This window comes from Erinaceus europaeus, chromosome 1 (genome assembly GCF_950295315.1).
Source record: "Erinaceus europaeus chromosome 1, mEriEur2.1, whole genome shotgun sequence".
Classification (NCBI taxonomy): domain Eukaryota; kingdom Metazoa; phylum Chordata; class Mammalia; order Eulipotyphla; family Erinaceidae; genus Erinaceus; species Erinaceus europaeus.
The window spans coordinates 64138516-64164723 of record NC_080162.1 but is presented as its reverse complement, the minus strand read 5'-3'; the positions used below and the strand labels follow the sequence as shown (position 1 = coordinate 64164723).

General features: G+C 47.3%; 1 protein-coding gene across 2 annotated transcripts in view; it reads right to left on the bottom strand.

Moving 5' to 3' along the window:
• Positions 1-25334, bottom strand: part of JAG1 (jagged canonical Notch ligand 1) — a 38830-nt gene extending 13496 nt beyond the window's left edge. The window contains exons 1-9 of one of the 2 annotated variants that reach the window (XM_007524715.2): positions 24759-25334; positions 23992-24297; positions 15247-15298; positions 8483-8737; positions 6821-6881; positions 2701-2831; positions 2293-2412; positions 1391-1504; positions 79-192 (exon numbers count right to left, since the gene is read on the bottom strand). In XM_007524715.2, coding sequence (XP_007524777.1) covers positions 79-192; positions 1391-1504; positions 2293-2412; positions 2701-2831; positions 6821-6881; positions 8483-8737; positions 15247-15298; positions 23992-24297; positions 24759-24839 — 1234 coding nt within the window. In that variant the 5' untranslated portion in view covers positions 24840-25334. The remainder of the gene's footprint in view (positions 1-78; positions 193-1390; positions 1505-2292; positions 2413-2700; positions 2832-6820; positions 6882-8482; positions 8738-15246; positions 15299-23991; positions 24298-24758) is intronic. The other variant, XM_016188871.2, reaches the window with a different exon arrangement.
• Positions 25335-26208: the final 874 nt, after the last annotated feature.

Genomic DNA, 26208 nt, shown 5'->3' with positions numbered 1-26208 from the left:
ACACACCAGTGGCCCCACACTTGTCTTCCTGTAACAGCTCTGATTAGCAGAGCCAACCTCGATACAGACTTTTCTTACCTAGCTGACACGTTTTGCCAGTCCACTGGGGCGGGCACACACACTTAAATCCATTCACCAAGTCCTGACAGGTGCCCCCGTGGGAACAGTTATTTGGAGAACAATCATCAATGTCTGATGGACAAAAAAGGGAAAGGGTTGGCAATTTAATCTCAATCTGTTTGACAATTCAACCATTTAATACCACTGCTCACATGAGAGGCCTGCATTTAAGAGCCAGACACCTGCTGTAAGTGACTGCTATGGTGATGATAAGGTCTGATTTTAGCTTCAAATCCTCCACTGCCCCAGTTCATTTAATCCCCAACCTAAGCGGGTGGGGAGAGACAGCTGGATGCCTGGAGCATCAACCCTCTGGGAACAAGGGACACTTCTCTCTGCCTAGTTATTTTTTAGAAAGAAAAATTTTATTATGGCCCAGCAGTAGCTAAGAAGAGGTAAGGAAATGCAACCCTTCTATATAGACAGAAAGCCTCATTCTTTTCATTTGCTCAGTTTCTCCCCAAATCCTTCACCTGAAGCCCAGAGTTCTAAACTGAAGTAAAGAAATGGCATAACAGTCCATCTCCTGTCACTCATAAGTGGCAGAGTGCTCCTGAGAATGTGCTCAGGATCATCACCACCCTAGGAAATGAGAAATGCAACCACCCACTTAGACCAACCACCAGATAGATGGCTATATAGCCAGACTCCCCATGAGAGTGGGCAGGGGCTGTGGTGTTAGTCCGGGTGATTTGAGTCCAGGAACCTTGTCTTTAGCCAGGCTTTACACAGCCCCTCAGGTGTCATCAGTGCTTCTCAGGCCTGGCTTCATCTGGAAGCTTGTTAATGACTCCCCAGGTGTCAAGGGAAGCTGTGGGATCCCAGAGTTCTATACTGCAGCTCAGATGTGCACCCAGGTCTCACTAACCCTCTTTTCAAGGCCTCCTGCCCTCAAGATAAAATCAAGCAGCAGCAACCTCGCCTGCAGGCAGCCTCCTCATGGCTGTAAGGAGAAACTTCCCTGATTTGAGTCACAGGCATGAGCACAAGCAGAGGCATAAGCTCTCCGAAAGGAAATTTCTTCCAGTAGCAGGTGTAAATGCTAACTTAGAACAGGGGCATGCAGGGAGATTTCCACATGAAAAGGCTGAAGCTCAAGCCAGGTACCATCCCAGCATCACCACCAGGCTACCAACTGTTGCCAGCCTTTCCCATGTGGACCTGTCACCAAGACAGATGCTGGACCACAAGTTAGGTCTCTGCCCCTGAGTCTTTATCTGGACATGACTGTCATTCTGATAGGACACAGGGCTTTAAAACCCAGACTTACTTGTGGAGCATGTGGGACCAGTCCATCCAGGAGAACACTCACACTCAAACCCCAGGGAGGTCTCCTTGCAGCTGCCTCGATTGTGGCAGGGATCAGAGAGGCATGCGTGCTCTGCTGCAAAACGAGGATGACAGTCAGTGAGGGACAACTACTTTATACTATAGACACCCCCTTCCTCCAGCTGAACCCCACACCCAGGCCACCAACTCAAGCTTCTTGCACAAAATAAAGGCATCTGATAGAACCCTGCTGTGTCTTTTTGTCACTAGAAGTCCAATGTACTATCCACTGCACCACAGAGCCACCTTACTGTGCTGTGTCTAGGAGGGAACAGAAATTAGCTTTCTCGTCAAGATGCCTCCCTCCAGCCACACTCCAAGCCTTCTCTGAACTGGACACAGCATATCACAAGCCACCTCCTACAACAATGTGAGCACTGCCCACAGAACCTGAGGGACTTGAAGGCAGTTTACAAAGGCCCAAGGAACTGCTGGGCTGTCAAGTACCAACTTTAAGAGCATATTCTGAATGCTTGAGTACAATTTTTTAAAAAAAATATTTATTTTATTTATTTATTCCCTTTTGTTGCCCTTGTTGTTTTATTGTTGTAGTTATTATTGTTGTTGTCATTGTTGGATAGAACAGAGAGAAATGGAGAGAGGAGGGCAAGACAGAGAGGAGGAGAGAAAGACAGACACCTGCAGACCTGCTTCACTGCCTGTGAAGCGACTCCCCTGCAGGTGGGGAGCCGGGGTTCGAACCGGGATCCTTATGCCGGTCCTTGTGCTTTGCGCCACCTGCGCTTAACCCGCTGCGCTACAGCCCGACTCCCAAGTACAATTTTTTAAGAACAGCAAATGAAAATTAGATAAAAGGAATTGGCTCAGCCTGAACCCACTTACCAATTTCACAGTTGGGTCCTGAATAACCCTCAGGGCAGGAACATTGGTACTTGTCAGGACCCGTATTGCTACAAGTTCCTCCGTTGAGACACGGCTGGTGAGTCCCACAGTAATTGAGATCTGTCAAAGGGACCCCCCCCAGAGAAGCTGGTCAAAGACACCCAGAAAGATTGCTAACCCATGCTGCTAGCCCCATCCCTCTTTTAAAAATAAAACAAACTATAAATCACAGTGTTAAAGCAAATTCAAACAGATTTAGGAAAAAAAAAAACCCTGGAAATTGCACATGAAAGTAACAACACCAAAATTCACTTGTGGGGATGGGACACTAGTGCCTGTCTCACTCCCAAGACTTCAAGATCACCCAGAGGGTCCTTCCACCCCAGATCCCACCCTCGAGGGACGCACCTTTGTCGCAGAGCTGACCGCCCCAGTTTGTCTCACAGAGGCACTGCCAGGGCTCATTACAGGTGCCATGCACACAGCCTGGGTGAGGGATGCACTTGTCACAGTAAAGACCTTGCCAGCCGTACTGGCACCTGAAGGAAATAACAGCACAGCCTCAATTAGCCCACTCAACATTCCTAAAGATCTGCACCATTAAAATAGGAGCAAGGAACAGTTCAAGTCTTCTCTACTTCACTTGATTTCTTCTTTTTTGTGTGTGACAGGATGGAAGACTTTCAAGGTTTGTCTGGGAGGCTCTCTTTAAACAAACATTTTCATAGCTGGGCTGAGGCCCCTGCCCAAGCTGACTCCTGACAAAAGGAGAGCTGTGTGGGAAGAGGCCAGTGTGGGGCTGCCCATCACAAAGCCACTCTTCTCAGGCTCACCCGAATGAGCAGCAGAGGGTGGGGGTGTGGGATAAATCAACCCAACAGCCTCAGCAAGCTGACTAGAGAAGGAAAGGACTCTTCGGTGACAACAATAGCCATGTGAAACTCTCACAAATGCAGCACTTTGGGCAATTTCTACACAGCAACTTGGTACAACTCTTTTGTCTGAACATCAAGCCACGACCCCAGCACATGAAGATGCAACAGGACACCAAGAGCACCAGGAAACTGCCTCTGATGAGGCTTTATGGAACCAAGCAAGCAAGGGAGGGGACCATGTCCTCTTTTTGGCAAAGACTGGGTAGGATCTAAACTCATTTCTGCAAGAAGGGAAGTAACAGCACTTGGAACCCATTCCATGGGTAATTTATGACCCACTAGTGTAGCTGTTTATGCTAATTTATTTTATAGTCATCTCTCACTTCAGAGAGAGAGAGGGAAAAAAAAGAAAAGCTCCGAACTCAGTTTATCTAGTATTGTGAAGGAGTTAAATTTCCTTTATGAGCGCCTCATTAACCAGACTCTTTTTGAAGGCCAAATGGTACCCTTGATTCCTAAACAAAAACACAAACAAACTTTCACCTGAGTGAGAAAGGGGCAGGGTCTCAACCTCTTTCTCCCCTCAGGTTTCAAGCCTTGGGAAACTCTGCCTTCTCAAAAATCAAGTTTTAACAAACAGGTGGGAATGCTGGAGGACGCCCAACAGTGGAATGAAGGTGGGGTGAGTGAGGAACAGGGGCAGATAAATAGTTCCATAAAGGGGTCTGGGAAAGGCCAGTGGTCAAAGGCAGTCACAAATCCCATGCTTGCCTCAGAGCCATAACTCTGAAAAAGAGGCACCCCCTAAAGAAAAGACTTTGGGGTTTCCAGATAGCAAGAAGGATAGTAAAACTGTAGCATGGGAAAATTAAAGGTATCTCGCTAACAGCTCATCATCAAAGGTCAAGAATCAACCTAGTGGGGCCAGGCGGTGGTGCACCTGGTTGAGTGCACACATCACAGTACACAAGGATCCAGGTTCAAGCCCCTGGTCCCCACCTGCACGGAAGAAACTTCACGAGTGGTGAAGCAGGGATGAAGGTGTCTCTCCGTCTCTCTCTATCTCCCTTTCCCTTCTTAATTTCTCTCTGTCTCTATCCAATAAATAAAAACAAAAAAAAATTCACCTAGCCCCTAAGAATACTCACTAGCCACTTCTGAACTCCTAAAAACAAGCCATTCAAACAACTACCAGAAGGTATTCAAAATAAATCAAAATTCGGGTTCATGCAAAACACATCACCAATCTAAATAACAAATGACTATTGAAGGCAAAAAATAACAAATTTTTTTAAAGTGGACAGGACATTCAAGTTTGGAATCATTCTTCAATGATAATCATAGCTTGAGAAACACCAAAAGGAAATAATTTTGAAATAATCTTAATGTCTTATTCCCTTCCAAATTAAGGATCCCTATACCTCTTCAATTTGCCTAATAAAAGTAAGAGGCAGCTGAGGATCCAACCTCACTTCTTAATTAATGAGAGTTGAATCCCCAAGCATAAAAAATGAACCACAAGAGGCCATGGATGACTTCAAAAGAAAATAAAAATACTGACCCTAAAAGAGGCAGCTACAAAGTTATCCCAGTTTAATAATATATGATTAAGGTTCTCATGAGAAATTGAAGAGACTTTCCTCATATGATGATTCATAATTAAGTTTGATATTATTGGCAGGCTTGCAATAAAGCAAGCAAGCATGTGCACCCGGGAAAAGGAACCAAAAGTCTGCCTGGGAACAACATAACCAGTAAGTTCTTTTGTGTGTGTCTGTGGGGGGAGGGGGGCGCACTTCTGTAAAACATCATCCAAAAGACAACTACAGGTTAACTCGCCATTCAACTATTTCTGGAGCACAGCACAACCTAAACTTCCTTAGCTAGAAGGTTCTGTTTTGATTTTCTTTCAAGGTAGGCTAAAGGAGATGGGTTGGGAGACTATGCAAATGACGTGTGGGAAAGTTGCACCTTAAGTAAATAAGAGCACTGGTGCGTGTCTGGGCAGAGAGTGGGAGGTGAGACTTCGAAAGAGAAAGGGCTAAATTCTGGAAACAAAGCCTGTTGTTCTGGCTAGGAGGGCCCTCCCCTGCGCAGCAATGTGTTTATTCTGATGACAGTAGCAGAAATCTTGGTTGGCCTCCACTGATAGTCATCTGAGTTCAGTTGCAGGGCCGGAATAGCTAATAGCACTGCTATTCTGACTTTCTCTTCTCTAGTGCACCCTTAATTAAGCAGAGTTAAGGTAGGTGGATTCCGGCTCAACATTTGACAGCAATGCTGTCAAATACTGCAGTCAGCTGCTATCAGTAGGGGTTAGTTTTCAAAACCCCCAGCCTTCCAGAAGACAAGCATTCTTTCTGAAATGTAGGGAGAGGCAATTTCAGAGCCGACTGCTTTTATTTTCTTTCCAGCTGTCTAGATTCCCACTTCAGAATGGAGAGCCTCAGCAGTCAGTGTTTCCCACTGCATGGGAAGGAAACAGATGGACTGGTGGGGTCAGAAAAGTAAAAGTCAGATCATAAAGCTGCCATCTTCAAAATTTACTGAGCTGCAAAATCATGTGGCAGGCTTGTCAACATGCAGTTGTGACAACAAGCCCTTGTGATAGTTCCCGGACAGCTTGAGGAATTACACTCTGAATACTAAGGTTTGAAGGCAGTCAGTGACTGGACTGCAGAAGTATGGTACTGACAGAGACAGCAACAATAGTTGTTAGTGTCAGGAGCTGGGAAGAAATAGAGCCTTGCACCTAGCCCAGACCTATGGAATGGGGGTCTGCATTGTAACAAGAGGAGCAGGTAATATAGTAATTTGAAATGCAATAGTTCAAGGGTTCATAAACTCCCCTTGGCTCAGTCCAGGGTAGCTCTGAGGACAAAAGTGACAGGTCCTAAAGACCCATTTACTATCACATTAAATTTTAATCCTTAAGGTCTAGCAGGAGGGAAAAAGAGATTGTGCCAAAGTGTTTCAGATACTAAGAATATTTCCTGAAACAAGCCTTTCCCAAATTGGCATAATATGCATTTAAGTAAACAAACAAACTATAATTGTGAAGTTGTTGCATTGCATTGTCTGGGGCCATGAAAGAGCTGACTTCAAAGGCCAGCAGCTAAAGTCTACATTCATCAGGCTCAACTGACAAGATTCCAGCACAGCCATTAACCTCTCAGCACTGGGCCCTGCTCCTGCCAGCAAAGGGGACAGGAGATTGTACTAATCCCATTCTAAAGAATGCTCCACTTGCTCCTGTTGATGGGGACTATGGGGGAGGGCTGGGGGATGGAAAGCTTGGGGGGGGGGGAGCAAAGAAACCAGTCTACATCTTTCCATCTAGACCATTAGCACTTTAAGGGGGAAGATAATAAAAATGTGTTATCAATTTATAGAACAGTAAGTACATGAAGTTCATTGCCTATGCCCATGAGCTTTTTTTTTTTTTTCCCCAAAAGAGAAATGGTGCATTCCACTGGACAGCTGGTATAATTTAGTAAGCTTCGGATGTGCCTATTTGAATTTTAAGCTTTCTATTTCTCAAAAAAAAAAAAAAAGAAAAGAAAGAAAGAAAGAAAGAAAGAGCACATGGTCTATAAAGTCAGCCCCCCAGCTGCTCCACAGGAATAGAGTGTATTTTTTAGTTTAGTCATTACCTGCAGTCTCCAGGGAGTTTGCAAGACCCATGCTTAGGACTACAACCTTGTCGGCAAATAGCTGTGGAAAAATAAATAAATCAGAGGGATGTATGATCAGACTACCTGTTTCTGTATCCTCTACCCACTATGAGAATGACCTAATAATTAAGCTACAAAAACCCATGATTTTAAGAGATCTCATATCATGTCCATTGTTGAGAGGAAGATAGGAGGTGCCCAAGTAACAAATTCAGCTTTAAAACACAGTATTGTTGGGGGACAAAATGCAGAGAAGTTGATGGGGTGGGGTGGGGCAAGGAGGAATTCAACCAGTCCCTCTAAACATGATCAATTCCCACCACTTTTTGAAAAGGCAAAAAGAAGGGTAATCCTTTCCCACCTCACTAACTTGGTCCCCATCAGGGCACATTCAGATGTTCTCAGCCAGAATTTATAAAACCCACCAAATGCCTGGTAAGCCCATGGGACCAACAAAGCCAACCAGGCTGGCTCCATATAGCAAGACAATTCAGTGGGCAAATCCAGTGGCATTTTTGCAAAGTACTTCTGCCTCCTTAAAAAGCTGAATGGTCAAAGAATATTAAACATAGTTCAGTAATTGCTACTGATTTTTAAAGCACCACCTATTTAAAAAAAATGTGTATCATTTCCATCTTTCCTCTGGATCCTAGAAATGCCATCCTTTCAAAGCCCTTACCTCTAGTAAGAAAAAGGAGTGTTGCCCAGGAGACCTGAAAACTACTGATCCCACTCCTCAGCCACAGCTCAGAAATTCAATTGCATTTATCTTCAAGAATTACTTAATTATGTAAAATAAGCACACCTTATATTACTATTAGTTCATGAGGTCCCATCACATAGTGAACTACAGTTACACGTTAAATTACTCTGAACTGGAATCACTAAATTCTAACAGAATAGGCTATCTGAATATACAGCATATCTAAAAGCTTCCACCACTTGTATAAGGGACTCAATTCTACATAAGAGCTCACTACATTCACCTCCCCCCCACACAGTGCTATGATTCCCCAACCCCACCACCACTACACACACTCAAATGGCCAGTGAAAACTTGCCATAAAGCCATCCTAAGCTCAGGGGCTGTCATTTTCTACAGAATCATCTATTCAGATACTGATGGGTCTAAAAACAGTTCCTCTGACATGCTGTTTTATATCAGGTTCCTTAGATATAAAAGGGGATGCAGGCACCAGAGACAGGGCTGGGAGGCAGAGAAATGAATTGAGCAAGGAGGTGGGTCACAGCTGGAATCTAATTTTTCCTGATCTCAGAGGAAGCTCTCAAGTGTGAATTGCAACCCAGAGTGAAACCATCAGGAGCTGGCCTATGTCAGTCATTCAGACTATATGCTGGTGGGTCTAGTGATGGTACCCGGTTAGACAGGCCAACAATGTTCCACAGAGGCAGCTGTGAGGTGTTAGCAGCCACTACTCAGCAGCCAAGGTGTTGAGATGACCAGCAGCAGCTTCCTAACTCAGTCCTCATGCTTCTGACTTTAGATTTAACAGTCAAACCCTCACCTCACCCAAGTGAGCTATAGGCCACACATAGCTGGCTGCAGGTGGGATAAAAATTTGGCACCAAAAGCAAAAGTCACACAGAGTTGATCAAACCACCCAACACACACCCACACACCTTTGTTACATTCGGGACCCATCCAACCTTCCATGCACGTTTTGTTGCCGTTCTGGTCGCAGGCATAGTGTCCAAAGAAGTCATCTCTGGGTCTGCAGAATTTATTGCAACCAAAGCCATAATAATAATCATCGCAAGTCACACGGATCTGATACTCAAAGTGGGCAATGCCTGTGTTCTGCTTTAGCGTCTGCCACTGCCGGCTGGGATTAATCATGCCCGAGTGAGAAGCCTTCTCAATCATGCTGTCAGGTTCTAAGGCCAAATTTAAAAATAAAAAGAAAGAAAGAGAGAAAAAGGACTGCATTAACATATACATCAGTGCCAGTGCTTCCATAATGAAGAACAAAAGGGCAAAAAAGGAGAGGTTCCTCTATTCCACCTACCATTATCACTTATTTACCCTTTTGAATGAGTGCTTAATATTTTGCTGTCCGGAAATACAGTGAAATAACTGACCCAGTTCACAACATCTGCATTTAGGTTATTTTAACCCTTCACTATCATGTAAAGTCACAATAGACACCCTTGAACATAGTTAACCAAGTGTGTGCTTCCCTAGAAAAGGAAGCTGAATCAGAGGCTGAGAGCACAAACTATCCACTTGTGTCCAGACAACCCCAAACCACCACCAAAATCTATTCATCTCTCCTCCCACCATAAGAAAGTGTTTCCCAACACCAGTGCCAATACTGGATGTTATTAAACTTTCAGATCTTTGTCTGGTAGGTAATAGAAGTAGCTCTAGTTTTTTTTTTTTTTAAAGATTTTATTTATTTATGAGAAAGATAGGAGAGAGAAAGAACCAGACATCACTCTGGCACATGTGCTGCCAGGGATTGAACTTGGGACCTTATGCTTGAGAGTCCAATGCTTTATCGCTGCGCCACCTCCTGGACCACAAAGTAGCTCTAGTTTTAATTAGTATTTAATTAAGTGATGGTGAGCACCCTTTTACATGTTTACAAAACTATTGTTTCTGTGCTTGTGAACTGTAACCTGTTTCTCTCCTTTGCCAATTCTTTAAGTATACTGTCAGCTATACCAATGTGCAAAAGGTATATATTATGGAAGGTAGTCCTTACAAAAGTTGCCCTTGAGATAATCGGTATTCAAAGTAGCGGTCAATAATAATTTTCTGTTGCTTTTAGAGTTTTGTGTCTTGCTTAGAAAAGTTTCATGCACTTCCAAATTCTACCCTGGGAACCATGAAGAGATTTTTTTTTTTTTTTTGGTCCTTTTTCAAGCTGGCATTTAAGTGGCAATGCTATGGAACTTGAGGCATTTCACCTTTCACCTTTGCCCAGAAGATGGGAGGGAAACTATTTTACCCATTTTTATTTATTTATTTATTTTTGCCTCCAGAGTTATTGCTGAAGCTTGGTGCCTGCACTAAAAATCCACTGCTCCTGGAGGCCATTTCCCCCCCATTTTATTGTTATTGTTTTCGTTGATGTTGCTGTTGTTGGATGGGAATGAGAGAAATTGAGAGAGGGAGACAGAGGGGGGAGAGAAAGACAGACACCTGCAGACTTGCTTCACTGCTTATGAAACGACCCCCTGCAGGTGGGGAGCCAGGGCTTGTACTGGGATCCTTGAGCCAGTCCTTGCGCTTTGCGCCATATGCACTTAACCCACTGTGCTACCGCCCGACCCCCTTTTACCAGTTTAGAGACCAGCAAAATGTGTGTGTGTGTGTGTGTGTGGTGTGTATTTAAAGCCAAATTAAAGTGTCTAATGAGGAAAATAAGTACATTAAAGGGTCATGCATATCTCAGAAGTGGTCCCTGCCCTGAGATCACTCATAATCTAGTCTAAGAAGAGACAGATAAGAAAAATAGCTCCAATCACCAGGTGCCAGAAGTTCAGGGGCAAGTTGTGCAAAGGGAAGCACTACGTCTGTACCTCAGCTTTCCTTTGTGTTTGTTTATTCAAACCTGCCAGCACCAACCCTCCACACCACCTTGTCGAATTCAAGGCCACCTTGGAGAGACCATGTTAGGATCTACTTGCAAAGTCTGTGATTCTTACCCACCCACAGCCCTGTTTTTCTAGGCCCAAGGCCTGTGCTCATTTACAAGGCTTTAAAAACCTTTGGGTGATCCGGAGAGAAACAGCTCCTAGGCGGCTTTATTCATACTCCATTTTCAACACATCCCCAGACTTCACCCTCTGGGTTTAACTGTCATGTGGGCAAAACAAGCCTTGAACAAGCCCACATACCTGCAGACTTACACTGCAGTAGGCACAGAACCACTTGCAGATAACACTACCAACTTCAGTTTTGCAAACAAACACAGGTCAAAGAATGACAAAACTGTCTCTCCATTAACTGCATGTTTGCTCTGCTGGCCCAATTAAGAAGTGTAGTTGGAGCCATTACCATGTGATTATGAGATCTTAATAAAGGAATTATTTAAACACACTAGCCATGCCTCAAAGGCTTCCAGTTTCTTTCAAGAAGGTATCAACAAAAATTGAGACAGAGACTAGGGCAATCCTAAAGGTGCAGGCTGACATTTCACTTTCAACAACCTTGGATGCTTTCTATTTATTTCCAGGAAATGCTGTGAAGACAGTCAAATCAAAACCCCTAAGATCTGTACATCTAGCTTCATACCTATGACAGACCTTAACAGCCAGGAGTCATGAGTTGAGCATGTCTGTGATATGCTTTCAGGCCTGTGGGTTAGAGAGAGCAAGTCTGCTGCCTGCTTCTTCTAAGTTGCTGCCATCTGAATATCCCTTCCTATCAGCTCAGGACATTATAAATGTCTCTGGGGAAGTTCACATGGTAGTCCAGCTTATGGCTGACTGGTAAGGATGTTACCACGCCATTCTGCAATCTTCAATTGCATGAAGTTGGAGCAAGAAGCACCCCAGCAGTCTTCCAGGCCAAGGAGGAGGAATTGAGGTGAACCACAAATCTAGACAGAAAGACTATGTGAAAGAAAAACCTGGTCTCTTAAGTATGCGTATGTGTATTTAAAAACCTAGCAAGCATTATACAATCCACTGAAACCAGTTGCTTTGGGGGGACAAGGAAAAATGTGGATCCTTCTAGATCACGGACCTAAGATATAACAGACATGATTCTGGAAGACCAATGAAGTGCCAGCCTCAGACAAAATTTTCCAACATACATACAGTGCACCAAGACTTATCCTGGCTCATACTCAGTTCATGAAGGTTAACTAGAAAGATGATGTAAGAAGGAATTCTCTGTTCTAAATCTCAAAGTTCTGTCTCTAAGTCAGAATGTTTGCCAACGTGTTTGAGCCCCAAACAACAGCCAACTCCCCTTGCGTTGCTACGTATCCTTAGCTTCTGCCCTCATAGAGAACAGTCTCTTGGAAGGAACAGAGAAGTGAGTAGACTGTTTAAGAGCAAATGTGCCCAGCAGAGCAAACAGCATGTGCAAAAGGACTGAGGCAGGAGTGCACAGCATGTATGTGATGACAGAAAGGTGACTGCTGGGAGAGGACTAGAATGATGGAAGGTAATGTGGCATCATAGATAAAATTGGCAGGGAGACAAAAGTGGTTATGCAAGGCCTTTGAGGCCACAATCAAATGCTCTGAAAAAAAGCAAGATATTGGAAAGATGAAGAGAACACACTGGAGAAACGGTTGGTGGACCAGCTTGGAACTGTAAGAGTTCAGGTTGAACAGACGGTAGCTAGGACCAAGACAGTAGCAGGAGAGATGGTGAGAAGCTTCTGCTTCTAGGAAAAAACTGGAGGTAACAACTTGTAAATGGGGGTGCCAGGGTGAATTCTGGCTTATGGCACTGGGTGTTCAAATGTTGCTAGTCAGTGAGAAAAGACCCTAGGCAGGAAGCAAGAGGCAGTTTTTGAAAAAGGAACATGTCAAATCTGCTTTATTTACCAGAAAACTACTCAACTCTGGTTAATGGTAGTGCCTGGAGTGGTCTGGGAGGTGGTGCAGTGGATAAAGCATTGGACACCCAAGCATGAGATTCTGAGTTCAATCCCCAGTAGCACATGTACTGGGAGTGATGTCTAGCTCTCTTCCTATCTTTCTCCTTAGTAAATTAAAAAAAAAAGGGGGGGGGGAGTTGGGCAGTAGTGCAGCGGGTTAAGTGCACATGGCACCAAGCACAAGGACTGGCTTAAGGATCCCATTTTGAGGCCCCAGCTCCCCACCTGCAGGGGAGTCACTTCACAGGCGGTGAAGCAGGTCTGCAGGTGTCTATCTTTCTCTCCCCCCTCCTCTCTACATTTCTCTCTGTTCTATCCAACAATGATGACACCAATAATAATTACAACAACAATAAAAATGGCAGCAAAAGAGAAAATAAATATTAAAAAATGGTAGTGCATGGGTTTGAACCTGGGAGCCTCAGGCATGAGAGCTTTTTGCATAATCACTGTGCTATATCTCTGCCCCAAATTTGATTTTGACTGAGCTGAATTCAAGCGTAGCCAAAAGAGGTCTGAATAAGTAAGTATTAACAAATAGCAGCACTCCCAGAAAATCTCCAAGCCCCTTCACCAGGGGTCTTCCCCTCCTCACAGTGAGATTCCATGAATGCTCCCAAGACTTCATGGTAAACCCCCATCTTAAGAGTATGAATCTCGTGATGGCGCAGTGGATAAACTGTTTGACTTTCAATCCCCAGCAGCACACATACCAGAGTGTTATCTGGTTGTCTTTCTCTTCCTCCTATCACTCTCATTAATAAAGGAATATAATCTTTAAAAAAAAAAAAAAGGAGTACAAGTTTGAAAGAAATTTCTTCCTACTTCATGTGCCCTTGCATGGAAGTTACTAACCCCAATCAAAATATAAACATTCCAGGGAGTTGGCTGGTAGCGCAGCGGGCTAACCACATGTGGCGCAAAGCGCAAGGACTGGCATAAGGATCCCGGTTCAAGCCCCTGGCTCCCCACCTGCAGGGGGGTCACTTCACAAGCGGTGAAACAGGTCTGCAGGCATCTATCTTTCTCTCCCCGTCTTCCCTTCCTCTCTCGATTTCTCTCTGTCCTATCCAACAATGACATCAATAACTACAACAACAATAAAAAAACAAGGACAACAGAAGGGAAAATAAATAAATACTAAAAAATTAATTAAAAAAAAAATATATATAAACACTCCAAAACCTGGAAATACAGATAGCTGTGGGCAGCTCTGGGTTTCCTTGCAGGGGCAAACTGACACATGGAGTGATGGAAAAACCAGCAAACATCCCAAAGATGCTATAGGTCCTTCACACACAGGTAACAGATATCCTGACCCAGTTTAGGGCCAAGATCAACCTCACGGATGTTCACTCCACTAGACTATTTCAGTATCTAAAGGGAGTAAAAGTAGAACTCCATGTCTGCTCCAATATGTGAACAGCCCATTTCTCCTCCCCTCCCTACCCCATCTCCGTAATGCTTAGTTACCACTGTAACTAAGCATCACTGTAAGCAGGTCACGGTGACATAACTCACAATCCCTAGTGTTTGTGGCAGGGGAGAGAGGAGGATAAACAGGTGTCTTTGACCCTGACCAGCTTAGCTACCATCAGGCCCACCAACCCCCCCCTCCCCCCAACACACACATGCTGCCCTGTCCTTAGAGAGAAGTCCACAGATCTGGAATTCAGATGCCAAGGAGAAACAACATGGCCCAGAGCCTCTGAAAAAACAGAACTTAGCAATGACTGGCCCAAGGGAGGGGTGGAGAGGAAACAAGCCAGTCACAGCTCCAGAGCAGCCCACCCAGTGTTTACCCAGGTTTCATTCAAACTCCATGAGTTCACCATTCTCAGACTCAGTCAAAAAAGGGAGTAGGGGGAAATTCCAAGGTGGTAGTAGGGAGTGATACTAACAATGAAAGCATAAAGGGCCAATGAAATAGAGAAACAAAAACAACAACAAGGGGTGAGCCATTCGGTGAAGAACAGAGGGAAAAGGGCAAAGATTGAAATGACCTTTCTTCCAACACAGAGCAACAGATTTCAGCACGAATGAAGTTTTCCAGTGACAAAAATCCAGACTCTGCTGGCAAAAAGGGTCCCTTGCATCTTCAGCTAGGGAGGGAAAAATGATCTTTCAGTTACAAATGAAAAGAGCAAGACCACTTTATAAGTAAGCCAAACTGCTGCAGCCTCCATGCACGTCCTCTTTGGCTTCCCCACCAACACTGCCCCAGCACATCTGAAAAGCAACCTGCATTCAAAACAGAGTCATCTTTCAGAAGGGGGCTAGGCAAGTGCAAATGCCGTGAGGCTCTGGAATTCTGCTTCAAAGGAAGGCTTGTCATGCCCAGTGTGGGAAACCCGGACTGGCTGGACACTCACCTGCTGGCCAAGTGAAATTTAAGGTTGGTTTTTAGAGCCCAGTGCCACCTTTGCAGGGTTTATCTTTCTGATGAGAGATTAAACACTCACTTAAAGTTTAAATGGACTTTTTAAAAAAGTCACTACTTTGATCCTTTAAGCAGACTACAAGGTTTTAAAGTTGTAAAACCATTAAGATCTCTATCCCAAAGATAGAGATCTAAGTCCCATATTCAAGAACTGAGTTAACTGGGAATGGGTCCTGGCCACTTAATATTTCAAGCTAAAATGCAAGGGAAGTTACTAGAGAGAGGTTCCACTGAGAGGTTAGCCTGGGGAGAAGGGACAGACAGGGGGTCACAGAGGCTCTCCAAAAGCACAGAGATGGATCCACCTCGAGTAGGTACCAAATACCAAGCACTGTGATTCTGGGGACATATACTCAGAGCCAAGTTCATTGTTTTGATACTTACGAAGAGTGTCGTTACTGGAATCCCACGCCTCTACAAGCAGTGTGTAGGATCTCTGCAACACAGATAAATAACAGCTTAGTATTCAGAAACTGGGATCAGCTCTCACATGTCAGTGTCTCAGCCTCCCCACACTCTCTTCAATGAAACCATAAAGCCAAAATGAAAACTGTGTTTGCTGTCAAATCAAGGCCTTAGGTGTCTGAATCCAAGCCAAGTGCCTCCCCTGGTCCACCCACCCCAGGTTGATATCTTTTCCTTGTCAGGGGGTCTGCTGTGGCCATTATGCAGGTCCTCCAAAGTCATGATCAGGAAATGCCGTGCCCCCCCCCCCCCCCCCCCCCGTGAATACTTAGATATGGTTTTCCAGAACTTTCCCCAAACCCTAACACAAAGCTTTTATTCTAAGATCACCTAACCAGGTATTTGTACAGGGAAAAGAGGGGACCCTCTTCTAGTGAGGAAGGCCAGCTACTGCTAGGGTTACACTTTGGGCCCTGGTGGGGCTGTCCCTAGGGAGGCCCCCTTTTCCTTTTTAGAACCCCTTTGAAAGCCCTGTCTGTGTGAGACCATCTCAGCTCCCACAAGTATCAGGTGACTCTAGGAAGAAGGCGGGGGGGGGGGGGGGGGGGGGGGTAGGTGCAAAGGGACTCCTAAGACAAAGGCAGCAATCTAACTTGAGGGTGACTAAGGAGAGACTCCATAAGCACAAAAAAGAGAAATAACTACATACCCATGGGTTGTATTTATTGATGAACTTCTCTGTCAATAGAACCTAACATTCCAGGAATAATCAGAGTCCACCAACTAAACAAATGCCCTGAACACTGGCAAGACGCCAGCTATTATACTGAAGGCACCTTTTATCTTCCAGGCTTATCTCAGCGCTCCACCCCTACCCCCCAAATCCAAGCCATTAGCAAATTCCCGCTTTTACTCAATTCTTCATTTGCAATTTAGAATGAGGTCAGTCTCACCAAACACCAGGGTTTAAATAAACCTTCCTGCTATCTTGGCACTGGAGAAATATACCCCAGGGGGCTGGGGAGAAGACAGCAGGAATCCTTTTATGTATCGCTGCAGTGCCCATTAGACACCCCTACAGCACAAATAGTCTGTGTATATTGATTAAATAACGCCCTGCTGCCAGAAACACACTTTCAACAAGAGAAGGTGTTTTCACCTATCAGGTGAAAGGGAAATTTAAAGAAGTTTCATTCATAAGTCAAAGCATGCATATGGCTGCTTTCACAGCGACACAGCAGGTTGTCTCTGAATATAAAAATATCTTGTGATAGATCCTTCCTTGGAATTCAGCCGAAATATGTTTCATACTCTAAGCAAAGTAGGATTCCATTTCGTTCACTGATAACTGTGGGAAAATGCTCAGAAAAGCAAGCAAAACTAGGCAAGCCAGGGCATGGGCCCAGCCCTCTCCTGGTAGTGGCCACAGGTCCAAATTCATTGCTGTCCTTGTTAATATTTTATTAATGAAAGTTACACCTTATTTACCGTCTCTATGTTTCCTAGGACTTCCTACAAAATTACAGGACTCTTCCCTGAGAGCAGTAAGAGATTATAATTCTCTACTGATTGGAGGCGAGAAAGCCAAGTTAGAATGAGGCCAGATGTGGGGCTGATTCTGTATAATTAAGCCCTTCATTTGCTGGTCACGTTGAGACCCACGTTCTTTGCTTCAACATATTGTTGTAATTAATCCTCTGATTAAATGCATTGATACCCAGAGTTTTGACAGACTTGCACAAGCGCTAAACACAAAATACCCACAAACCTCAGGGAAAGGGAAGGCGTCGCAGGGCTGAGCTGGCCCAGTAAGCATTAACTCTGCTTAGTGCCCAAGCAAAGAAGGCATCCTTCCTTCTTGCACAAGAACCTGGAAGATCAAGCAATCTACAAGGTTCATCCTCCCTAGAACTGGGAAAACCTGAGAAGTTGTTGGCCAGTAACTACCCCCTCCTCCTGGAGAGACAAGGGTAACAGAAGTGGGTGTCATGATTTTCCATCAAGGCATTCTCAGAGGTGAGGACAGAAGGCTGCAATGTAGTAATGCCCCACCCCTGCCACCTGCCAATCAACCCCCCCTCCCCCCCCCCCCAATCCTTTCTCTTGCTTGTTTCTGAGAAAAATTAAGGTCCTAGGACTCACCTGGGGCTGGAGGATTCCTCTGCCCAGCCATCAGAGAAAAGGGTTTCCTTCAAGGCTCCTATTAGGAGGCACTCTTACTCCCACTCCATCCCCACACTATAGATGAACAATCAAGATAATTTGGCAATGATTATTAGTTGTTAGGGAACTTTAATTTTTTTCCCAGGCCCACGCTTGACCTCTGTACATACCACAATATACATCCAGACTCTAAGATTCAGACCACACATACCTTGTGTACACCATCCAAGTGGGGGTACACAAAGCTGAAATCAGCAATATGGTATGCTCACCTCACACCCAGCAAGCCACTACCAAATCTGACCCTCCAGCAAAGAGAGGCAGTATCAGGGGCCCTCCTGAAAGCTCTGAAAGGGGTGACAGGTAAGAAGAGCAAGGATTGGCAGCTCCAAATTCGTGTTCATGCAAAACAAAAACAAAGAAGACTACAACAAAAGCAAATGCCTGAATTTATTTTGTTGTCAAACAACAAAAATAAAATTACTTAGAGTTTTTCTGAAGTTCCTCCCTCCCTAGGATATTGGCTTGAGGGCAAAGCAGGAGGCCTGGGTAGTTAAGAGATCACCAGTCTGAATTTGAGGAAGGAATCATTTTTGCCCCTTTCCTACCTATTCCAGACAAAGGGAAATTTAACAACTCTAGGATTAGGTGGTCAGTCTCATGCAGCAACCAAATAAGAGCTGTCAGTTTTAAGCATGGCTTTTCCAGAGAATCTCTGTGCCATTTCACCTACAGCAGGGTCCTGGTATCAAAGTCCCAGGCACCCTAGAGCCATCAAGTCTATCCCAAATGCCTCTTCCTGCCTTTGGGGAGGACTGTGTTGTGTGCCCAGCCCACTCCACTGTGGTTACCTTGGCACCGGGCACAGTGGTAAGCACTTAATTGCCACATTAAGAAGGGGGGATGTAAGAAACAAAGGTAATTGTGTTGGCAGCTGGGAGCTTCCTTTTCCTGGCAACAGTGGCAGCCAAACCAAGTCCTGAGAAGCTGCTGCCTTCACTTCTGCCAAGCTGATGGACACAAACAAACCGCCATCCAAACGGCACGCGTGTGGCGTCCAAAACCCCAGGCCGAGGATCCCACACCCTGGACATGCCTAGTGTGCCCATGGGGCCACTGTAGAGAGTCAGTCAGCCCAGGGTTTGTCTGGGGCGCTGTACTCTGCTGACTCAACTGTAGCTTCCTGTTGCTGGTCCCGGATTAGTATTATTTTTTGGAGAGGCCGCATTATTCTCTATAATCCTCATTTCAGTCAGTTCGGCCATGCTATTGTCCTGCCTGCATCTGGGTGGCCAGAGTATAAAATATTCTAGTCACAAAACATCTTAAACAAACAAACAAGTCTTTATAGAGATTTCAAGTGTGGGTCCAGGCACACACACACACACAAACAAGTCACTTGTGGTAGAGTTTTGGCAAGGTGAGGAATGAGAATGGATGGTTACCCCAGAGCAACCAAGCTATGAAGACTTCAGTCTTCGAAAGCCATTTAGTTGGCAGGGCCTGACATTTCAATAGAGGCTGATCTGGTTACAAAGGGTGATTTTCTCATGAAAGCCCACCTCAAAGACTCACCAAGTGGGCCCCAAAGCTCATATCCAGATCTGAGACTCAATGAGATGCCCCCACCCCTTTCCCATCATTACCCTTACCTGTTTGAAAAGCATCCTACTGATAATTAAATGCACCAGTTACAAAAGGGTGGTGAGGTTAATAGATAGAATACCGAGAAGCCAGCCAAGCACAACGGTCCAGTTCACACAGAGCAAGCCTGAACAAGAAGCCTTTCTACTTATTTACCAAAAGTGCATAAAAACTGGGCCGAGCTGGTAGAGGGCTCAGAAGGTTTGACTGTTTATGTACCATTTTTAACCACTGGATGCCACATTGTGGAGTTTCTTCTCCATGCATGCACTGCACCAGAGACAAATGTCATTGAGACCATAAAAAGGGGCACAAGACAGGGCAGTTCACTTGCTAATCTGAAACTAATAAGGAAGTCACAAAATGATCCCAGGAGCCAAAATAAGGAGGTTCTGAATCCAGAGCCTTCTTCCAAGGCCACTACCATTTTAGAAAACACAAACACCATCCCTTTCCCATGCATCCCAATACAGCTTCCTAAAATTGAAAAGTAGGTTAAGCTTGTTTTGTTCCAATTTTTAAAGATGTATTTAAAAGTTGGGGCCATGTGTCACTTCTCTCAGCAGCTGGGAACCTAACCTTGGGGCCTAAGGGGATGGGGAGGGTAGGAAAATGCTTCTGGAAGTTTAACCAAGGGGGAATTCACAGGAATATCTGCTTTTATAGGTTATCGTGCTAATTGCATGTACATCCAGAGATTATGCTTTCTTACACAGCAATTAATCTTGAAAGTCTGTCAAAGAGACCTAGTTCTGGCCCTTCTATCATAGGCCAGAAGCTGCTGTGAATCCAGCCAAGACCTCTGTTTTCATTCCTGCTTTTTTATAGCAGGATTGAGAAGTCTCCTTGTTGCCTTGGCTTTGTCTTTTTTTTTTTTTTTTTTTTTTTTTGTGAATAGCATCTTTTTTTTTTTCCCTTTTCACTAAACTTTCTATATGCCCTCGATACAAAAAGGTCCCCTGCCACTGTCTTTGCTATGAAGATTCTAGGTATGCCTGAAAGTTACTGCTGCCTCTTCTCATGCAGCCAGCTCCAACAGCCCAAATGCTAAAAGCTTCACTCTTGTCCAAAAATGTCAGAAGTCCCTATAGAATTATGGGTGTGGAATTAGTGGGTTGTGAATTCACATAAGTAATGGAGGTTTGAATAAGTTGCTAAGTAACAAGACAACACGAAGGACGAAAACATGAGAGTGTTACACCTGGAATATTAGAAATCAAGTACCCTGAATAGGGGTTTTATGCGGGAACCAGATGTTTAAAGCAAAGTCAGTGCAACTCTACTTTCCTCTAAGTCTGATTTTGCAAAGTAGACGTGTCACTTTATAGCCACAGTTTGAACTAGGTGACTTGGGGCAAAGGTTAGTTTCTCTACATGCAGCAACTCCCTAGCTCTTGAGCATGTATACATGTGTGCTGTTTGTTAACATGCGTGTTGACAGCATACCCCGGCTGCAAGCAGCAGCAAGTTCAAATGTCTAGCTCCTCCCCCAACCCCAAAGCCACTGCCCCTCTACACATTTACAGAGGTTCAGGAACCAGGAAACACAGAAGACCGAAGGATAAGGTCACACCAATTATTAGACTGTCAGAAGCAGAAGTCATGATGTATTCTTCCAGGTATTTCTATGTAAAATTATGTCATGACTTTTCAGACAACCCAAATTCTATATTCTCTGATTAACCTTGTGGCAAATGATTTACTGAAACTTCCAGAAGTTCAATCAGTTTTTAAGTATGGGGGGGGGGGAGGTGGTGGGGAAGCTGGCATTCCTATGGATTGTATGAGTCACCTTCTATCAATGGCAAAGACATTTAAAGGTGAAGCTGAAGAGAGTAGGAAACTTCAACTGCTTTCCCCAAAGTTTGTCTAGATTCATTTCAGTCTGAGGCTGGCAATGCGTCAATCCAGCTAATCAGGATTCTGCAGTTCTTAAGCAGCTTTTGGGGCTGAGTAGTAGTAATTATACTAATGTATTTTTAATAAGTAAGCACTACTAGGATTTAGCACTAACTTTGGGAGGTGCAACTTAAACCATTTTAGTGATTCTAAAATGGCTATTCCCAAATCATTTCCTGTTGTGCCCAATTACCTCTTACAGTATATGTTCTTATCACTGGAAGCTCAGTTATTAAAGGGCCATAAATCAGTCTAGTGGCTTCAAGTCAAGCCTTTTTGAGCTGCACTGATTGTGTGTGCGTATGTGTGTGTGTGTATGTGTGAAAACTACCCTTAAACATGCTGGAGCAGTGGATATCAAGTGGAACATAATCAGATACAATCGAGGAGGTAGGCCCACTTCTCCAAAGTTTCTCTGTGGACACTGGAATGTGGATTATATTTCATATCTGACGAAATCATTTCCTCCTCTTCCTTTCCAGAACATGAGCAGTTGTTTGAATGGGGTCACACTTGCCAATGAAAGACTTTCAACTACATGGCATTCTAAAACTGACCTTTTACCATACACTCTGAGCCACAGTACTTCCTCTGGCAGCAAAATTTAGACGGCCCCACAGCAATGATGATAATTATGACCACCTGAGGGGTAAGTGCTTAGGTAGTTTTAAGTGTCCAAGGTGGTTTCATTTTGTTAGACCGTATCATGTCATCCTCCTCCTCAAGTCTTACTAGCAATTCCAAGAAATCAGTTTTAGACAGGCATTCTTATGCTGTCATCTCCAATGCTTACTCAGCTATGGCTTTTCCTTCAGTTAGCACTCACCCTTGGAACCATTCTTAAAAGTTTCAGATTGTGGTCTTTCTCCAACCACATTGGGGAAAAATAAACTAAAACAATACACCTAAACTACAACTTTCTCTTGGGAAGTAAAGCTTATGTTTCACAGGAGGCCTTTTTGGGGCAGCAGGGTGGAGACGTGTTTATGAGTGATATACACACTTGGCCCAACTTCAAAAGAACCACGCTCAGTGTAGCCCTGTCTCTCCACTCTAGAAAAACTGAGAGTCTATTTCATGGTTGGTGACCCGTGGGGCTTGAAACCACAGAAGAGCACCGGCAAATCAATCGTCTCCCTGCCCTCACATGCTGCTTCCGCTCGGTCCCCATCCAGGACTCTGTGCCAAGTGTCAAAAAGGGAACACACCTTCTAGGTCACTTTTCCCAAGTTAGGTTGAGAAGCAAGATTTCCAGTTTTGAAATCAGCCAGGTCCTCTGACCCTATTCTCCAAAATGAACCTCGGCCAGGCCTGCAGCTTTTCCACATCACTAATACGATTCCTTTTATGGTCTTGTGAAAAGCAAGGGGCTTGAGACTGATTCTCGGGAGGGTGGAACCACCTGCAGTCCCCTTCCCCCAAACTCCAAGAGCATGTTCAAGGGCCAATCAGTATTCAGTCAATTTGGGCCCAACCAAATTAAAAAGTGGCAGACCACTTTAACTTCAAGTTCTCCCTAATACGGGATTAACAAACAAGATAAACACTCTTGGAAGGAGTTAAACACACACACACACACACACACACACACACACACACACACACCCATCATCCCATAACAGAAGCAGCTCTCCATTCTCAGAAAACTCTGTACACTACAGGTTTTTAAATGCCCCCTTTAATGGTGGGTTTCTGATAACTGTCTTATCTCACCCACAGCAGAGGGCACTTTAATAACGCCAGTCCCCACACACAAGCGTGGATCTTGAGAACCACCACAAAAGCTTCAAACACCCTCAGGAGGCGACTCTCCCCCCCTCCCGGAATCACAGCTGGAGCCTGCGGATAGGAGGCAGCAGAGTGCATCCCATCTGAGCACGTGGCAGAGTACTCCCGGGACACCCTGCTCCCCCTTCTTGCTGCTACCCATCCTCCCATCTCTGGCTGGACTCAGCCCCAGTCCTGGCAAGGGGTTCCACCTCCCGGACGGCAGGAGCGGGGCAGAGGGCAGCAACATTTTCCCCTTTCCTCCCCTTCCGCAATCGCACTCTTCTTCCAACCATGGGATGTTGCAAGGGTCTCGCAGCAGAGTTTGCCAGCAGCTTAAGTGTGTGTGGGGGGGTTTCCCAGCCCCCTTGCATCCTCAGAGAAGACCGCCTCTAGCGGGCCGCCCCTTCCAGGCTTTCGGCACGCCCTCCCCCCCACCCCCCCAAAGGCTAGCAGGGACCCAGCACCCGCCGGACGAGGGCGCACCCCCGCCCTTCCCTGGGAACTTTGCAAACACAGCTGTTCCAGAGACCGGGAACCGCTGGAAGTGAGGCCAAAGGGGCTTCACCGCGCGGAGGCAGGGGCAGGAAGGGGCCAACAGGGGGCGGCGGCTCGCGGGCTTCCAGCTCCCGCAAAGGACGAGAGACCCCCAGGCGGCCGCGGCCACCGCCCCCACACGCAGCAGTCTCCGGGGAGCAGCCCGGAGCAGCGGGAAGCCGACCCCCCGCCCCCACACCCTGCAGGAAGGACACACCCGCCCTCCCCGCGGCTCACGGGAAAGGGGAGGGTGCCAATTTGGACGGCGTTCGAAGGCCAGGACTGCGCCTCTTTCCAAGGCGCGTCAGGTTTAATTGCTTAGGCAAAGAAATCTTCCCTCAACGACCTCCCGGCTCGGGGCCCGGGGCTCGGGGTCGGGGGTGGTGGTGGTGGTGTTTTACTGTTGGACCTTCCAGTTGCAGGTTTAACTCGGCCTTCGTCCTCACCATACCCTTTTTGGGGTCTCCCACCCCTTCACCCCGCACACCCCGTTTTTACACGCTCAGCAAGCAACACCGAGGGAAGAGGCCTCCCCAGGTCCATAGAAAGAGTCTCAGCTCCACAAATCCCCCCCACAGCACGAAAAGGCCTCCCCCGGGTGAGCGCCGAGTTTCATGCCTTTTAATCACTCCCGCAAGGGGCGGGGGGAGAAAGCAGCCAGAGTCGAGGCCTCCTCCATCCCCCAACCCCCCAAGCCCCAGACCAGTCACTCACCGGCCAGGCGAAACTGAAAGGCAGCACTATGCGGTTGCGTTCGTTGCCGCGACTGGCCTTGAGGTTGAAGGTGTTGCCTCCGATGACAGGCGTGGAGCCCGAGCCGAAGCTGCAGGGTCCCCCGGCCGTGACGCGGGACTGGTACTCCTTGAGGCAGACTTTGAAGTACGTGTCACACTCGTCGCGGGCGCATTTGCGGTCTCCGGGGTTCCGGACGCCGCCGCAGCAGTTCCCATTTTGCAGTTCCCCGTTCACGTTTTGCATCGACAGAATCTCCAGCTCGAACTGGCCGGAGGCCCCGCACACCTGCCGGCGAGGGAAGGTGGGAGGTAAGCCTGGGAGAAACTTGTTTTGCTTCGAGGTTGTAAGTGTTGGCGTCTCCCTCCCCACCCGCCCCGACGAGCCCACGGCGCCAAGTGAAAATAATTTTTGCAAAAAAAAAAAAAAAAAAAAAAGGTGGTGGTGGTGGTGGTGCAAAGATTCATCGTGATTCCCGGCAGAAGCTGCAACTGGGAGAAATCCAACGACTGCCACCCCCACCTCCCGGGAAGGGGGAGGGGGTGGGCAAGAGCGGGATGCACGCGCCCCCGGCCCGGCCAGGTCTCCCCCAGTCCGGGTGCAGCTTCTTAGGCGCAGAAGCCCGTCGAGAAGCGCGGCACCCGAGGGCTTCCCGAGCCTGTTCGCGCGCGGTACGCAACCGCAGGCGTCCAGGGCGCAGCGAGGAAAAAGAGAGGACGAGCCGAGAGAGAGACCCGCAGTGCTCCTACCTTGGCGCGCAGGGCGCAGAGCAGGGCGAGCAGGAGGCTCAGGGGGCGCCCGGGCCGGCCGCGAGTCCGTGGGGACCGCATCGCTGCGCCGCGCGCCGCGGGCACTCGGGACGCCGCCGCCGCCGCCGCCTCTGCTGCTCGCGCTGGTGCTCCCGCCGGTGCTGTTGCCGGTGCTGCCGTCGCCGCTGCCCCTGCGGCCGCCGCGTCCCGGCTCTAATATACTCCGCCGATTGGAGCATGCACGACTGGAAAACAACACCACTTTTCAAAAGCCCTTTCAAGAACGGCCCGTTCCAGAAGGCAAAGGGCCCGGCCTCCTTTTATTATTCTGATCGCTTCTTTGAGGCGCTCCCCCTCCTCTTCCACCTCCCGGCTTTCTTTCCTTCTCTCCAGCTCCCCTTCTTTTATTATTATGATTATGTGCAGCCTTTTATTCTCTTTCAGATTAGCTGCACAGAAGGGAGGGAGGGGAGGAAAAAGAAAAAAAAAAAAGAGCCCAGCTCGCGGTTCGGCCGCAGGTAACACAATGACGCGTGCCCGCCCGGCTCTCGGAGTGGGACTCGAAGAGCCCGTCTGGGAGCCGCCGCGCGAGCTGGCCACCTCTACCCAGCGCGCGCGGCAAGCGCATGCGCGCTCATTAATATGCATAAGAGGGGCGTGTCCAAGAGGGACACGCCCATTCCCTCCGGGTTGGTGGGGAGGGGGTGTACTTGGAAGGGAGCTGGGGCTTTGGGAGTTGCTAGGCGGCGTGCACGTCGGGGTCCCCAACTGAGACCCCTACCTCCACCCTAGGGAGCTTTGAGCCAGAAAAGATGGACGGGAGGGCGCGGGAGGAACTTGCTTTGACCGTTGCTTTGGGACGCGCCGAGCCATGTGGAAACCCGCCCCCCAGCGCAGACCAGCCCCGAGGCGCCTCAGGCCGGGCGCCTGTGCTCGCCAGCCCGGGCCCCAGGTGTAGGGCGCGCCGCAGCGCTGCCGGAGTGGTCCGAGCCGGGCCGCTTCCGCCTTCCGAGCCGCGTGCGTCAGCTGTGGCTTTCGCCCTTGGAGGAGGGCCTGCCCGCCGGGAGCCCGGCCCGCTTCCCGCGAGCGAGCGGGCGTGTGAGCCGCCCAGAGCTCGCTGTTGGCGGCCGTAGCGGCTGAGGCGGCGGCGGCGGCGGCGGCGAGGCTGGCGCGCTTGCCGCCGTCTGCTCGCCCGGTGGAGGCGACCAGGGCAGGCGCTGCTGGGAACTTTGAAAAACTTTCCGGGAGCCAGGCTGGCCGCAGATTCCAGGGGGAAGCCTTAGCTTCACCCCACCCCCTCCGAAAGCCGAGTCTGCGGAGCCTCGAAGGGCTCCCGGCTTCCTTTCCAAACCGCGCCAGTGCGGAGGCCGAGGGGACCCGGGGGTGGGGGGTCGGGGGGAGAGCGGCGGGCGTCCAGGGCCCTGCTCAGCCTCCGGGAGGGGCCGGCAAA